The sequence below is a fragment of the Nicotiana tomentosiformis genome, chromosome 9 (genome assembly GCF_000390325.3).
Source record: "Nicotiana tomentosiformis chromosome 9, ASM39032v3, whole genome shotgun sequence".
In the NCBI taxonomy this organism is placed as follows: domain Eukaryota; kingdom Viridiplantae; phylum Streptophyta; class Magnoliopsida; order Solanales; family Solanaceae; genus Nicotiana; species Nicotiana tomentosiformis.
In genome coordinates, this window is record NC_090820.1 from 77,534,901 (window position 1) to 77,552,471 (window position 17,571).

The following is a 17,571-nucleotide window of genomic DNA, read 5'->3' on the forward strand; positions in this document are numbered from 1 at the left end:
CTAAATCACTGACATATTTATTCTCAATACTCAAAACTCGAGACTGTAAGAGTGAAAAAAACTTTTTTTATTTCACCACCGGGTGATCAAAGCTAAAAAGTTAGTGAATTAGTCTTCACACTATCCAAATGCATCCTTTGAGAAAACCATATACATTAGGTATGCTCTCCGTCTAAAATGAACCCATAGATCTAAAGAAAATATTTTCTAATTTTTGGAAGAACTCAAAAGTTTGACGTTTCCATTGAAAATGCTCGTCGAAATTTTGAAGCTAACGTCATGGTGGCCCCATTCACTAAACTTCTATAGGTATGGGGTTTCTAACAATGTTACCTTATAAAATCAAAAATGAGTTTTATATAGTAAGAGGAGACAAGATAGTATTGTACAAAATCTCTATGATTTGAATATCTTAGTGAAAAGCAAAGGGACGGTCAATCTCCTGCCTCGGCCCACAAAGCAATTAACGAACACCATGTTTTCGTACGCTTGCCCCAAAATATCACATCAAGTGGTAGTGATTCGATACATCCACCAACGCCAACTCTAGTTACTTCTTTTTTCTTCCCATCCAATGCCCAAACTTCTTTTTTTCCTCTCCAATATCCAAGACTTTGATAGATCACTCAAATGGCAATGGGACGGGGCGGGGCGGGTTCGGCAAAACTCACAAAAATTTCAACCCGCCACACTTATGTTTTTTTTTTTCTAAAAAAACTAGTTTGACATTTTATACTACTAGAAGTTTAGATTGATAGATAGTTCAGTAGAAATGTTTAAACAATAAAATATGATAAATAACAATTTGTATATTGGATAGAGTGATTAAATGTTGAGCTAAAGACATAATAGTAGTTTTTGCAGTTTAGAATTTAAGTTTAATGGCATATTAATTTATAGATCTAATCACTCTTATCCCAAGATTATTCATGATTCTGCCCCTAATTGATAGTTTGATACTAGATAATTATCTCTACTGGAATATAAGGAAATTTCAGTCGAATTAGCAGTAAAAAGGAATACTTGTAGAAGAATTAAAGTGAAAATGGTATTTGAAATTTAGAGTTGTGTTTGGACATGAATATTATTTTGGGTTGTTTTTGAAGTTTTGTGAGTGAAAATTTTAAATTTTTTTTTGTGGAGTATTTTCAATTTTCAAAAATTTCCAAAATGCATCTTCAAGTGAAAATTGAAAATTTTATGAATAAACGTTGATTTCGAAAAAAATTGAATTTTTTTTTGAAAAAAAGAGAAAAATTTCTTATGTCCAAAACGGCTCTAAGTCACTTATGGTGACAGTGCTTACCTGATTTTATATATATATATATATATATATATCCCTAATTACTATTTTCTGAAAGTTAACTATTCATGCTTTCCAAAGTTAACCATTATCGTTTTTAAAAATAAATTAATGAAAATAAAATAAGTACAAGATACAAAAACAAGAATGCTTTTCTTGGAGAGAAACCGAAATTAAATTGCTAGTGAGTAGGAATGTAAAATTTAGTGGAAATGATCGCTTTGTTTCAGAAAAAGATCAAAATTCAAAGCCAACCCACATTAAACCTGCTACCCACCCCACCCCGCTTTAATTTTTTAAAAATTGTTTTAACCCGCCCCCGCACCCGCATAAGAGTAAACCCATCCCGCCCCTCCCCGCCCCATTGCCATCCCTAGATAGATGATGATTCAAATTTCAATATAATAAAAAATACTCTAGTGATTTTTGTTGTGTCTCTAAATTTTGATAGGCAGAATTATCACCTATATATGATAGTGAGAGATACCAGATATTAGGCCCCGTTTGGCCATAGATTTTGTCAAGTTTTTCCAAAATTCTTTTGGCAAAACATGTTTCTTTATAGATTTTATCCATATTTTGGTAGATTTTGAAAACAAAATTTTCAAATCCCAAAACTAGCTCTAGACCTTTTTTGGCTCAAAATATTACTGTTTGATTTTATCACAATTTTAAAATTTACCCCAAACTTTTTATTTTATAAAAAAACTCACCATCTATTATGACCCAACAAATAATTACTAGTATCATTTTCTTTTGGACTGATGGATCTTGTAATATTATTGCAATTTGACGAATTATAGTGACTAGTAATTATGTTATTAGCAGTTGGTATTAAAATATCAGGTTATGATTTTAGGATAGTTATTATGTAGTTCATTATAAAAATAATAATTTTATGCCAAACTTATCTATGTTTAGTACTATGATTTTTGATAGTTTTTATAACTTATGGGTATAAGTCATATTGCATATTTTTTCAAAAAAAAAAGTAAAATATATTTTGAAAAATTATATCCAAACAAATTTTCATTTTAAAACCAAATTTCATCAAAATCAGATTTTTTTAAAACAAATTTGGGAATCTATGGCCAAACGTTAACTTAGTATAATAGTCCAACTCGCTTAAACTGACCTAACACCAGTATTTTAAAAAAGAATATTAAAGTAAAAAATTATACTTTATGTGATAATATTTTCCTTTTAGTTTGTTTAAAAAAATAACAAATTTGTATATAAAAAATAAATTATATTTGACCTTCCATTTTATACTTAATAACGTGATTTTATAACCACAAATAAAACAGTGAAATAAGAGTTTTAATTTTTTATTTTTGAAATTTCAAACCTCAAATGCTTTTATCCACAAAAGAATTTATCCTTGATGTTCACGTCACTGTTTTAAAAAGGCATTTTTGGGGCGAGTCCCGGGGCGAGGCGTACCAAAAATACCCCGGAGCGATGGTATGGGGCGAACGTCTCAAGAGGCGTATGCCCCGCAATTTGGGGCGTATGCCCAGAAACTTTTTCAAATTAAAACAAAATTTGTTGAGTTAGTCCTTCATATAATACCCAAATTCTCAAAAGTCAGTTTGGTAATTACTCAAAAGGTTTAAAAAGGAATTCAAAAGTATTAAATTTAAAAATAAAGACCCTTTTTATTGATTTAATCCCTAATTCATGATTTTTTCAATTTTTTATCTTGTCCGCTAGTCTTCTAATATCTCCTAAAAGCAACGAGTATTTAATTTTTTTTACAAATACAACGAGAATTACATTCTTCTTCATAGCAACAAATTCAAAGTTCAAATTACAGGTTAATCATCCTTTTTGTTCTTCCATAAAGAAAACTTTATTCTTTTAGACTGAAATTACTTGTGCTTGTAAGTAACGTATAATAGATTGTTTTGATTAGTTTTTTGTGGGGATGGAGTACACATATATATAGTTTTCTTTAATTTTTATGCAATTTTACCTGTTTATAAATATTTACTGTCATTATATTATTTTATAAAATATTAAAAATTAAATACCTATGGGGCTTACACCCCGTACCTCGAAGCTTACGCCCCGCTGAAACATATGTAAAACGCCTCGCCTTACGCCCACGCCTTTTAAAACACTGCGTCACATCAATACACATTTATTAAGTGAATACTCCCTCCGGTCCACAATAAATAATTTTTTTGGATGTTTTTACACAAATTAAGAAATTTATATTTTAACATTAATTAGCAAAGAAATTGACCATATTAACTTTTACTATCTTTTTACATAAATATACCTAACACATACTCCAATATTATTTACTCCAAAGACAATATAGAAAAAAATAATTAATTCATCACTTATTTTGGAGCACAAAAAAATCAAGTGTGGAATAACTATTCTATTTTCCCGTTGCTTTTGGGTATGAAGTAAAAGTGTACAAGTTTGTAGAAATCTTCCATGAGTCTCGGATCGTAGGAGATCAAAACCCACTATGCATTTTAGGTAGAGTAAGATCCACAGTACTTACTAGTCCCGGTGCAGGGGATAATCGTGATTCCATTGAATATAATTAACTTTTTGATAATCGAGAAACAGAGGAACGTGACATTTCTACAAGTAGACACAAAACACTCAACAAATTTATCTTCTCTATGATCATAATTCCCTTCCCCACATTCTCTTCACCTTTATAAATTCTCCATTTCTCACTCTGGAAATTGAAATCAGCGAGTTCAGTTGAACATTTGGTAAAAAGATAGATCTGCGAAGAGCAAATGGCGACGTCGTCGTACTGTGCGACTGCAAATGGAGCAGAGTTATACAAGCATTACGCCTCAAACTCGAGATTGATCGGTTTCAATTCTAGAAACAGAAGTTCCAAGTTGTTCCTCACTAGAACCTCGGATTTTCGGGGTGTAAAACGTTGTTTCCACGTGAAGAGCGTCTCAAGTGAGCCGAAGCAGAATGTTCAGGATCCGGTTACTGAGGAAGGTCTCATTCTAACTCCTAATGTTTCCTTATTTTTAATGTCTAATCAATTAACAATAGTTTTTGCGAGTTTATTGACCTTCTTGTTTAATTTCTACGATTTTCACGAAAAAAGTATAATTTGATTGGTGCTTCTGTTTTCACTCGGATTAACAACTACTCCTGTTTGTTTCATGTGCATGACTGGACATGGAGTTTGAGAATATGTAATTGACATTTCTGTGCGTCAATAAAAGCTTGTTATTGAGGTTAAAAATGAAAGGTTTAAAGTTAAATTATTTTCAAATATACAAAAGTATCATTCTTTACTAATATGGAAAGAGTGTCATCAAATGGAACAGAGGCAGTATTGTTAAGGATCCTATTACTGATGAAGGTGTCAATCTTACTCCTAAGTCCTAACATTTCCTTATTGCTCTAGTGGTGAGCACCCTCCACTTCCAATCAAGAAGTTGTGAGGTCGAGTCACCCCAAGACCAAGGTGGGGAGTTCTTGGAGGGAGGGAGCCGAGGGTCTATGGGAAACAGTCTCTCTACCCCAGGGTAGGGGTAAGGTCTACGTACACACTACCCTCCCCAGACCCCACTAGTGGGATTATACTGGGTTGTTGTTGTTGTTGTTGCATGTTTCTACGGCTATTTTTTTTTGAGTTTGTTGACCTTGTTGTTTAGTTTCTGAAATTTGCACAAATTGTGAAATTCTGAAAGTTAAAGTTTAGTTTATGGTGTTGGTTTTCCATGAGATCAACAATTATCTGCATTTTAAGTGAATCAAAGTTGGTTAATTTCTGCCTAATCAGTCCAACCGGTATTAAGAAAAATGGACCTTGGACCTAAGTCAACCTCAAAAACTAGCTTGTGAGAGGAGGATTGTCGAAGACCAGACTACGGCCCATATCCTCAACCAACGTTGGATTTTTTCAAAATCCAATGTGGTATTCTAATATGAAATGTGAGATCATTAACATTTCTTGCTCCTTTCTTATTTCATGACGAAATGGAGTGCTAAAAGGAATCAGAATTCACCATTTGAACAAAGGTGGATCTAGTATCTTGAGTCAATAGATTTGGAGTTGGTTATGGTTTATTATATAAAGATATTTTACTCCATTCTTTTTAATTTATGTGAACCTATTTGACTGAGCACATAGTTTAATAAAGAAATAAATACTCTTGAAACTTGTGATCTTAAACATGCCATAAGTCTTATGTGGGTATAAAAGCTTGTCATTAAGGGTAAAATAATAGATTTAAGTTAAATTATTTTCAAATTTAGAAAGGGATCATTCTTTTTTAAACAGAATAAAAAGGAAATAGGATTACATAAGTTGAAACAAAGGGAGTACAATTTTCTACATATGTATACATGGAGCCAAAAACATAAATATGACATTTGCCTTTCAAATTACAACATTAACATAATACAAGTAGACTATCAACAACAACAACGACCCAGTAAAATCCCACAAGTGGGGTATGGGGAGGGTAGTGTGTACGCAGACCTTATCCCTACCCCGAAGGAGTTATTAAGGTTGTTTCCGAAAGACCCTCCTAGACCATCATTTCGCAATAATGTGGAAGAGATTGATGCTTATTTCAAAGCTAAAAATGGAACCATTATGTGGAAATATTTGATCGCCTTGTATGATCTTGATCAATCCTTACCTTATGAGCTATCTTTTGGGGTTGAGTCAGCATTTCTTATCATAGTAGCAGAGCCAGGCTCATCCCGATTCTTGGTTTATGCAATATTTGGCCCCATATTATGTTGTCCACGCTCAAGTTGGCAGGCTTGGGCGTGCGCGAGGGTTTGGAGTTGTTCCATATTGGTCTTGAGCAATCCTCACCTCATAAGCTAGCTTTTGAGGTTGAGTTAGACCCAATATCCATTTCTTAACAGAAACTTCTACCGGATAGCTTAGAAATCTAACTTCCAAAGTGTTATAGTTATGTACATAATATGAATTAGTCCTAGTCCCACATAGAATAGGAGTATGATATGTATGGTATAAATAGGGCTCATTGTATTATAATTCATAGAATATCAAAAATAGATTTTTCTCCCGTGCATTCTCACGCAAAGGACTTGGTACACAAAGTTGTTATTTCCATCGGTTCCTTCCAATTTATTATTTACGGGATTTATGCTTATTCCCTTACATGACATATATAGGTGCTGAGAGTGTTCTGAGTTCTTTTGCTCCTGATGCCGCATCTATTGCCTCAAGTATCAGATACCATGCAGAATTCACGCCTTTATTCTCTCCTGAAAGGTTTGAGCTCCCTAAGGCATTCTTTGCAACAGCCCAAAGTGTCCGTGATTCGCTTCTTATTAATTGGAATGCTACCTATGATTTCTATGAGAAGATGAATATGAAGCAGGCATACTATCTATCCATGGAATTTCTGCAGGTATCTCATTAATCTTACTTTCTCTTTGCTCTTTGATAATACTAATTCGCTCTGCAGAGATATGGCCTAATTTATTAATAGGAAATTAATCAGTTTGATATTTGCTGGCTAATTGTCTTTATATTTATTTGTTACACATGAAAGTTCCTGAAAACATGCATAAGCAAGTCTATGGCAGTTGACTTTATTCATGCCTTCTACTGTTTAGGGTAGAGCATTGTCGAATGCAATTGGTAATCTGGAGCTTACCGGTGCATATGCAGAAGCTCTGAAAAATCTTGGCCACAATCTAGAAAATGTGGCTTCTCAGGTTAGTGTGACTTTTATCTCATGCATCAGAAAATTTTCTTGCTTTCCAAGTTCTTTTGATTTTACTCTAAAACAATTGGACTATGTGTATTCATTTGGGACATCGTGCATCCACTGTTTTGTAGTATTGAGAAGCCATAAGAGCCAATCCTGTTTATGTTTTTGTTGGAGTTAACTACTTGTTATTTATGGAACAATTACTGACAGGAGCCAGATGCTGCTCTTGGAAATGGGGGTTTGGGGCGGCTTGCTTCCTGTTTTCTGGACTCTTTGGCAACACTAAACTACCCAGCATGGGGCTATGGACTTAGGTACAAATATGGTTTATTTAAGCAACGCATTACTAAAGATGGTCAGGAGGAGGTGGCTGAAGATTGGCTTGAAGTACGCTTGCTATTACTTCATTAGTTCTTTGATTGCACCTGTGTTTACGTCCTAAGTTTATTTATATCCTTGTTGTGTCCTATTCACCTCTTCCCTTTAGAGCTTTCAAATTCCTTTGTTCTCTTTCTTTATGACTTTTCTTTTTATAGTTCATGCAATGTAGATGTTCATTATTGCTAGTTGTCAATGCAGCTTGGCAGTCCATGGGAAATTGTGAGGAATGATGTTTCATATCCTATCAAATTCTATGGCAAAGTCACTACAGGATCAGATGGAAAGAGGTATTGGATTGGTGGAGAGGATATAAAGGCAGTTGCATATGATGTTCCCATACCAGGGTATAAGACTAAAACCACAATCAACCTCCGACTGTGGTCTACACAGGTTCCATCAGCGGATTTTGATTTATCTGCTTTCAATTCTGGAGAGCACACCAAAGCGTGTGAAGCCCAAGCAAACGCTGAGAAGGTTCGGTTAATCTTTTATTTCTTAGAACATTTTTATATTCTATTTGCCTTTTCTTAATGTAAATTTAGGCTTCAGTATGAGCCTTCTCAGTTTCCCGTCTCAATAGTCACTGCGTTTTCAGACCAACAACTCTTATAGGACATGATTTCGGGTTCCATCATAGCATTGGACTTTATGAAGATGCATTTATCTTTGTCTTGAATTTATCAGATGATTTACTATCTATACATTGGATGATCAGAACACTGATCTAATGGGAGACTGATGACTATATTTTTTTTGGTAGAAAAGGTCAAGACCAAAAGACCTGATATCTACATTCTTGTCTGTCCTAGGCACATTTTGACCTACTCTTTTCTTGTTCTTTTCTTCTCAGCTTTCTTCCCCTTTTTTTGGGGGTGTGTGGGGGTGGGGGAAGGGCAGGGGTTGGAGGCTTATCTTCAAATTACATTAGGGACATAGCGACATACATAGCAGAGCATTAAATAGATGGCTAAGCTGGATTTTCTCTAACATCAGATATGTTACATACTCTACCCTGGGGATGGATCAGTGGAGGGGAAGATCCTTCGCTTGAAGCAACAATATACCTTATGCTCGGCTTCACTCCAAGATATTATTGCACGATTTGAGAGGAGATCATGCGATCGTATCAAGTGGGAAGAGTTTCCCGAAAAAGTTGCTGTGCAGATGAATGATACTCACCCTACTCTTTGTATCCCGGAGCTGATGCGAATATTGATAGATTTAAAGGGCTTGAGTTGGAAGGAAGCGTGGAATATTACTAAAAGGTACTTAAAATTTACATGCTTTGCATTAGCATATTGAGGTTGCTGTTGACTTTGATATTTGTGCTGAATAAACTGCACAGGTAAGCATCATGTGAATTTGTTTTAAATTCATGATTCGAGTGATATACTTTGGTATTGAGATCCTTATTTATGAACTTCAGCTCGCATGGACTGATTGGCCATCAAACTTCAGACACATCAAAATAGCAGGAGATAGGAACACTCTTTTAAACAGAAAGACATTAGCTCCTACTTTTTAAAGTAACTCTGACATCCTTAATGGTGGAAACTTACCAGGACTATTGCTTACACAAATCATACTGTTTTGCCTGAGGCGCTGGAGAAATGGAGTTATGAATTGATGGAGAAGCTGCTCCCTAGACATGTCGAAATCATTCAGATGATTGACGAGGAGGTGATGGAACTACAAATTCAACAAATCTATTCGGTTTTGCATGTTGAAGTTTTGACTAATTTCTGCAATGTGCTGTCCTAACAGCTGGTACATGAAATTGTATCAAAATATGGATCACTAGATCTGGACAAATTGGAGGAAAAGTTGGCTGCTATGAGAATTTTAGAAAATTTTGATTTACCCAGTTCCGTTGCGGATTTATTTACTAAGCCTGAAAGACCGGTTGATGATGATACTGAAACAGTCGAAGTTAGTGACAAAGTTGAAGTTGTGACGAATGATGAAGAAGACAAAAGTGAAGAGAATGACACTGGTGAGAAAACTAGTGTGAAGCCAGAACCAGGTGCAGAGAAGGACATTGATAAGAAAAATACAGTGGTGTCAGAACCTGCTGTTATACCACCAAAAATGGTCCGCATGGCTAACCTGTGTGTTGTGGGAGGCCATGCTGTTAATGGAGTTGCTGAGATCCATAGCGAAATTGTGAAGGAGGAGGTTTTCAATGAGTTTTATGAGGTAAGCATCATTAGCATGAATCTTTCAATATGCATCAGATCAGTGATTTTGGTAAAGCTGAGTTATTCATGTATTATTTTACTCTTAATGTTTACAGCTCTGGCCTGAAAAGTTCCAGAACAAAACAAATGGAGTGACTCCAAGAAGGTGGATTCGTTTCTGCAATCCTCCTCTTAGTAGTATCATAACCAAGTGGACTGGTACAGAGGACTGGGTCCTGAATACTGAAAAGTTGGCAGAACTGCAGCAGGTATTTCTCTTGCCTTTTTTGACTTGGCATGTTTAAGAAGATGAAGTGGATGATTTATGATGTTTATTCTTAAATAGTTGAAAATGCATCCCTCTGTTGCACCTTCCAAAAATTCGCAGAATCTTTGAAACTTATGGTTTTTTTATCTTCGGAAACATTTGAAGGGTAAGTGTTCGTGACGATTTGACGATCCAAAAGTGTTTTGAAAATTTTGGAGTTACTAGCTAACATAAGGAAACAATCTAATTGGCCAAGTGTATTAGATCACTTGCTCAATCTCTTTGAAATTCTTTTCCAAACTTGAACTTGGTTCTGAAATGAAACCCTCTTGAAAAATTGACTTCAAATGGTTTATGGAAAACAGAGATTAGGCAAGGAAATTCCTTTGGCTAAGGGAAGGTGTTAGGCACCCTTAAAACTGAACATGTATGGTTACCCTCCACTTTCAATTGGTTTTCAGAATTTTAGTCAATGCCGTCGACAACAAATATCAAGATTAGGAGAATAACTGAAAACTGAATTTCAATTGGGAGTTTTAAATTACATAATTTCAGGAAAATGAACCAAAACAATGTAAATTAAATTAAGGTGAACCTGCATCTTCTTACAATTTCACAAATACAACATATACGCATCATCACTATTTACAAAGCAGTTCCAATTTCAAACTGAGTGTATGTGCCTAAAAGGTTCACCTTTATGTTCTAACTGGGCTGCGGGTATTATACACAGTTTGCTGATAATGAAAATCTTCAAATTGAGTGGAGGGAAGCAAAAAGGAGCAACAAGATTAAGGCTGTGTCCTTTCTCAAAGAAAAGACAGGGTATTCTGTCATCCCAGATGCAATGTTTGATATTCAGGTGTGTTCTTCTCCATCTGAGTTTCAGTTTTAGCCATAAGAGATTAGTTAGCTCTGTCTTAGTTTATGAATCATATCTTGTTTCTGGAAAAAACTATCATGCATTTGTCAATTGAAAAACCAATTATCAGGTAAAACGCATTCATGAGTATAAGCGACAACTGTTAAATATCTTCGGCATCGTTTATCGGTACAAGAAGATGAAAGAGATGACAGCTGCAGAAAGAAAGGCTAAATATGTTCCCCGAGTATGCATATTTGGAGGAAAAGCTTTTGCCACATATGTGCAAGCGAAGAGGATTGTAAAGTTTATCACAGATGTTGGCGCTACTATAAATCATGATCCAGAAATAGGTGATTTATTGAAGGTATCAGCTTGATTATTTGTCTTAGAAGTTTTTGCTTATTTGATACAGGCTATTGTTTTCTTGTGCATTTGAAAGTCATTTTATTTTTAGTTTACTTCTCGGCAATTTTGACAGTGATAATTCTGGATCTGTTTCATCATGTGATTACTTTCTGCACCTTCAACCTGAAGAGCCCTCTCCTTTTTATCGTGTAGGTAATATTTGTGCCAGATTACAATGTAAGTGTCGCTGAATTGCTAATTCCTGCTAGCGATCTATCAGAACATATCAGGTATTTAACTAATTCCATCTTTCTTTTGAATCGCCTATTTTCATAGATTTGCTTACATTGGCAACAATTGATCCAGCAACTTGTTTGTAAAAAAATTAATTGGTCGGCTAGCTGCTTAGTTCTCATTCCTAGTTTAAATCTTGGATGTTTTGAATGATATCATGCTGCAATAGTGTAATGATTCAGGTTAAATTTTGTAGCATTCACCAAATACATAGTTCATTTTTGCATCAAATTGAGTGCATGGAGAAATGATGTGTTCACAGACTCAAAGCAGCACCATTTGATATTTGATTTTCCCGGCAGTAAAATGCATACAATCTACTTAGAATTTCACCTATTACAAGAAAAAATTGATACTAATAATGGTCCTACAATATGTGATAATATAGAAAAAATTAATTTGGGCACCATTTTTTGTTAAGACACCAGTTCTTACTTATGCATTTCGACTCTCTTAAGTGTCCTGCCTTTATGTAGACGACATCATTTTTTTTTAACATCTGCTGCAGCGGTGAATGCATTTGATGTGAATATTTCAGGTGAACCCTGTCTTTACATCAAAGGCAGGGAATAGGGGAAAGCACCTTTTGATCTTCATGCTCCTTTTTCTTTATTGGTGGTTCTTAATGCTTCTGCCCAATTTTAACACAAAGATTTGTACTTAAATGAGGAACTTGTGGCTAGTCTATTTCAAGGAAAAAATTTTCAAATAGGAAAATTTAATAGCTGCCAACTAATGGTTCATGAAATGGGATGATTTTATGTTGTCAGTTAATGGTAGTACTTTTTTTTATTTTTTTTAATTTTAATGGTAGTACTTAAAGGTTGCAACTAACAGCTGAAAATGTTTTGTGAGCATATTCATTTCCCCATAATGTGATAACCACACCAAACATCTAATATTTTCCATTAATCATGAAGGTTTAGCTTTATATAGAGATTTATAAATGTCTGACTCTGTCTCTAATTCTCTTTTTTCTCCTGCCCCACTAGTACGGCTGGAATGGAAGCCAGTGGAACCAGTAATATGAAGTTTGCAATGAATGGTTGTATTCAAATTGGTACACTGGATGGCGCTAATGTTGAAATAAGGGAAGAGGTTGGAGAAGAAAACTTCTTTCTCTTTGGCGCTCAAGCTCATGAAATTGCAGGACTTAGAAAAGAAAGAGCTGAGGGAAAGGTGAAATCACCTTCTTTTGTCTGACATTTTGATGAATGTTCTTTTTTCTTGGATTGATATATTTCAATTGGTCAGATTTCTTCTTTTGTGTATATTCTCCTCCTCCCCTTTATTCTTCTTTACCAATTACCATACAAAGTTGCTTGTCAGATCCATTTAGATCATTAGATGGACCTTGCCCGTAGGCTGTAAAAGAATCTTATTTCCTCTCTTTTGCAGTTTGTACCTGATGAACGTTTCGAAGAGGTCAAGGAATTTGTCAGAAGTGGTGCTTTTGGCTCATATAACTACGATGATCTGATCGGATCCTTGGAAGGAGATGAAGGTTTTGGCTGTGCTGACTATTTCCTTGTGGGCAAGGACTTCCCCAGTTATATAGAATGCCAAGAGAAAGTTGATGAGGCATATCGCGACCAAAGAGTAAGTCCAATTGCTTGCAATTCCTTCTGGATATGTTATCTACTTTCTCATGTTTGTTTATGTTATTAACTCAGATTATTAACATTTTCAAATATGACTTGTTTATGCTTCAAGCTTTGAGCAAAACCAGGTTTTACTAGTTTTTGTTCATGTCTAATATATATGTGACTGGTGTTTTGCAGAGGTGGATAAAGATGTCAATCTTGAATACAGCGGGCTCGTCCAAGTTTAGCAGTGACAGGACAATTCGTGAATATGCCAAAGACATTTGGAACATTGAACCTGTGAAATTACCGTGAGAGGCGGAAGAGGGAAAAATAACAAAACAGTGAGTAGCATTAAATAATCTACATCCCTGTATTATGAGTTGTTTCTCTTTTATTTTCTGAACGTATATATCTGTAAGAGGATGATATTACCACATAATAAGAGATCGAGAATCATAAGCTACTCACTTCCATTATTCTCAGTTTATTTTGGATACGTAGTCAAACTTGGCAGATCCTCTGGGTGGTAGTAACATTTTTATTCGATGTTTATACTTGCCTAAAAGGCAGCCCGATTCAATAAGCTGCTGCTATGCGCAAGGTCCGGGGAAGGACCCGACTACATTGAGTTTGATGTGCGCAACCTTGCCTTGCATTTTTTGTAAGAGGTTATTTTCGTGTTTTAAACCCGTGACCTCTTGATCATACGGTGACAAGGCAACTTTTACTATTGCGGCAAGTTCCCCTTCATGTTTATACTTGCCTATCGATGACAAATCCATAAAAAAATGGATGATTCTAAAATCAAGATCATGCAAGCCACACTGTTTCACTCAATAGTTTGATAGATCATTTCGAGTTCCACACATTTGGTCAAATCAATATGCAGGTTACAACCTAAACCCATTTAAACTTAGTTGAGTTGAGTCACTAAAAAGAGATTTTTTTCTTCCTATACAATATTTGAAACTTATTTACCAAAATTGTCCTAATTTTGTATATTACCCGCCCTAAACAAGGATTACTTACAAATTATATACAATCCATTATTGGTGCCTTAAGCCTTAAATTAAGGATTTAATTACTCTTTTTTTTTTCCCTCTCCTCTTTCCCTATTCTCTTTCTATATTCAAAGGAAAAATTGTCCTTTTTCCTTCCTCTTTTTTTTTTTTTTTTTTTTTCTTCTTATTAATTAATGTACGTCCATAGTGCAATATTATCCGCGACTTGAATTGCTTTCTTGGATTCCTGCACATCCAATACTATTTACATACAGTCCTGGTTTTCTTGATCTGGATGGTGTGCTTTCGGTGTGATGGCTTTCTAGTTTTCGGATATAACATAACAGATATCGGATTATGATTTTTTTTTTTAATTGGCTTCCACCTCCATTGGCAATGCCCCGGTGTGCGACGCTATATGTGTCTTCAAAACCTTCTATTAGAAAGGAAATGCAATTAAGAAATTGGGGCCGAGGAGGATAATCGGTGGAGTTTCTCATATTGCTTAAACAGTCAAAAATTTAAGATCGACTGCATCTTTGTATGAACATTTACACCCTTTTTCTTTTTTCTCTTCTCTTTTTTCCCCCCTGTTCTATGCCGCCTCTCTCCCCATACAAATTAAAAATATAATTTTGTACAAATTTGATACATCTACAACAACATATAAACTAAAAACAAATTTTATACAACTAATTATATAGTATACAACTTATTTATAACTTATCTACAACTTTTATTTATCCTTTTTACCCAATTAAATACAACTACAACATCATACAACTTAAGTACAATTTTCATACAATTTTTATACAATATGTCTTTAGTAGTATTTTGTATATGATTTGTATATATTTTGTATGTGGTGTGTTCTTCTTCCTCTCTGAAATTTCAATCAAAACTTCATCTCTTAATACAATTTTGGTACATATCAACAACTTTATGTAAAAAGATAGTATTTATAACTTAAACACAAATTTCATATAATGATTCATACATTCTTCTTCTTCTTTCAAAATTGATATATAAACTCCAACGAAGATTTTCAATTATTTGCAACAACACCAAATCCAAACAAACAATAGTTTTTGAAAACCCAAATTCGAATTCAAAGCTTTGAAACTTTTTAATGGCTGTCAATAGGGGTGACAACATGGTTAAAAGAAAACAGTTAACTACCCATATTATCCATCGGTTAGCCCATTTTTATCCGTATTAAATATGGGTCGGTTCAGATAATTTATCCGTTTCTTCGTTATCTGTTTTCGACCAATCACATATCCGACCAGACCCACCCGTTTGCCACCCCTAGCTGTCAATGGTGGAGAATCAAGCACTTTCAAAATTTATTGATTGACAATTTCAATTCGAACACCAATTGTGCAACATGAAAGGAAATTGCTAAGTTAAAACTCTATATTGAAACAATTAAAATTCAATGATAAATTCCCTGAAAAAAGAGAGGATAAAAAGCAGAGAAAAACGAAGGAAGAAAATTGGAGAAAGAACAGAGAAGGAGAGAAAGAGAGAGAGACACACAGAGAGAGAAAGAGAGACCGGGTGAGAGAGAGAGAGAGAGAGAGAGAGAGAGAGAGAGAGAGCAGGGACAGGAAATAAATATTTTTCTATTCAATTCCTAATATAAATGAATACTCATTAATAGTTTAATATTAATAGTATATAATTGGTAAATTATATATGCCCATATAATTAAGTTAAAACTTGATTAGGAAAGATGGGTTGATTTTGCACTTTATTTGAAACCTATATTATTGTTAGCTGTGCTTTTCTGTTTCTTGGTAGCTGAAATCAAGGCCTACTTTGCATGTGACCTCCCATTGACATTTCCCGTTAAAGCAACTTTTGTTACAAAACTTGCATATAAATTCATGTTCTCGTGCTTCTTGTGTTTTGGCCGCAACGATGTTTGAGTGATACAATAGCCAGAAACACATATCAGAAGATCAGAGACTACAGAAACACTATATGCCGGTGCTTTGATGGACATAGTTACGTAGTATTTACCTTCCACATCAGAACAGAGGGGACCAAAGGAAGGGACTACGTTCTCTGTGTTGACCAACAAATCTCGATCCATGGGGATCGCAATAGTCCGCGTGGACCTCTCCAACCTTACTTCGAGTCGGGTAAATCCTTCCCCCATCATCCTCACCTGATCGACATCCACATAGGAACCCGCCTCGTAACAATCCTCGACTACACACTTTCCTTTTAGGTCGGCCATCGAAGAAGGACCCTTGGCCGGTCACGAGGCCGATGGCTCATCCTGCCGCAAGTTATCAGAGACTCTCGCCGATGGCCCTTCAGCTTCCATCGTGGTTTCAGGAAGAGACATACCCTCTGCGGCTTCAGTCGATGGCGAAACCACGAGCGATAACTCAGCATCATCTTCAAGCTCTATGGTCGCCGTTTCACGGATGACAAAATCGCCCATCAGTGAATCCATCGCCTGGGCAATCCCATCACCGACATCCACTGATCTCTTACGGGGAACCAAATTCCCATCACTCGGCGTTGATTCCTCTTCCTCGTCCACTAGATGAAGCAAATGGGAAGCTTTAAGCTCCGTTGATGATATATGCGCGGGCGCAGAAGAAACCGGCACAGAAGCAACAATAGGTATGGCCGACAAACGAGTAGACCTGGCCGCAGCAGAAGAACGAACAGAAGAAGATGACCGAGCAAGCCTAGCCGCGGTCACAGCAGGAACAGACTCCGAAGAAGCAGCTTTCCTCTTACAAAACGCAGGAGGAGGAGCCCTCGGCCTACTCGAAGATCCTCAAACTGAAAAAGAAAGATCGAAGTTGTCACCACAAGTAATAATCTATAGCGTGCAAGCGACCATGTGGTCAAAATAGAAAATCAAATAGTGTGAGGCAGAATCCGGCCAATCCAGTTGGAAATATCCCCCACCAATGGAGGAGGCGTAGCCTTGGCTATACAAGGAAGAGAAAAAAATGTTAGAGCTTGCGACTAGAAACAGATAAATCAAATACCTTTCACAAAAAACCGATACTTACGAGCACGATTCTAAGTGTCAGAAAAGTCATCCGCATTGGCCACCACATCTTCGGTTCTAACGAAAAAGTAGTTGAGCCAGAACTGACGATTCGCTTTGTCGTCCATCTTTACTACCAAGCATTTACCTCCTCAGTGGTGAAGATGCAACATCGTCCCCCTATAAAAGCTAGGGGAAAGAGATGCATCAGATGGCAGAGTGTGACCTCGACCTCGGCCAACTCGGCTAATTTTAAAAACATCCTAATAAGCTTGTAAATGTATGGAGAGAGTTGGGCCGGGCAGACACTGTAATAGCGGAAACATTCCTCCACCAATGGGAGAAGGGGAGAGTATAGCTGACTTGGAAAGGATACGCATAGAACGCGCAATATCTGGGGCGGTGAATTTGCACCGCGTCGCGTCCTACTGGGACCATATCGATATAGGCAGGAATGTTGAATTTTGCCCTAAGCTCGGCCAGATCGGCCTCTTCCATTTGTGATTTCGAGACTTCAGGCGCTTTCAAAAAATCATACCTAACTTTCTCACTACGAGGGATTATTTTCTCTACCGTAGGAAAATTCTCTTCTTGAGTGGTGACAAAGACCCTATCAGCATGAGGGGGTATAAGCAC

The 17,571-nt window shown here is 36.0% G+C and overlaps 1 protein-coding gene across 1 annotated transcript; it reads left to right on the forward strand.

Annotated features, from left to right (window-relative positions):
• The first annotated feature begins 3,852 nt into the window (after positions 1 to 3,852).
• LOC104119972 (alpha-1,4 glucan phosphorylase L-1 isozyme, chloroplastic/amyloplastic) lies at positions 3,853 to 13,378 on the forward strand. The gene is made up of 15 exons (XM_009631610.4): positions 3,853 to 4,285; positions 6,455 to 6,693; positions 6,902 to 7,003; positions 7,210 to 7,386; positions 7,579 to 7,854; positions 8,374 to 8,645; positions 8,943 to 9,060; positions 9,145 to 9,576; positions 9,674 to 9,826; positions 10,559 to 10,687; positions 10,818 to 11,054; positions 11,249 to 11,325; positions 12,322 to 12,508; positions 12,728 to 12,928; positions 13,111 to 13,378. Exons 1-15 carry the CDS (start codon positions 4,069 to 4,071, stop codon positions 13,225 to 13,227), a joined length of 2,934 nt encoding a protein of 977 aa, XP_009629905.1. The 5' UTR covers positions 3,853 to 4,068; the 3' UTR covers positions 13,228 to 13,378.
• Positions 13,379 to 17,571: the final 4,193 nt, after the last annotated feature.

What these genes read in the sequence shown, in the direction of transcription:
- LOC104119972 (XM_009631610.4), top strand. Translation starts at nt 4,069, where the DNA reads ATGGCGACGTCGTCGTACTGTGCGACTGCAAATGGAGCAGAGTTATAC. An exon ending in GCGTGGAATATTACTAAAAG is followed by an intron (nt 8,646 to 8,942) that starts GTACTTAAAATT and finishes GAAACTTACCAG; the next exon opens with GACTATTGCTTACACAAATC. An exon ending in AGTTGGCAGAACTGCAGCAG is followed by an intron (nt 9,827 to 10,558) that starts GTATTTCTCTTG and finishes TATTATACACAG; the next exon opens with TTTGCTGATAATGAAAATCT.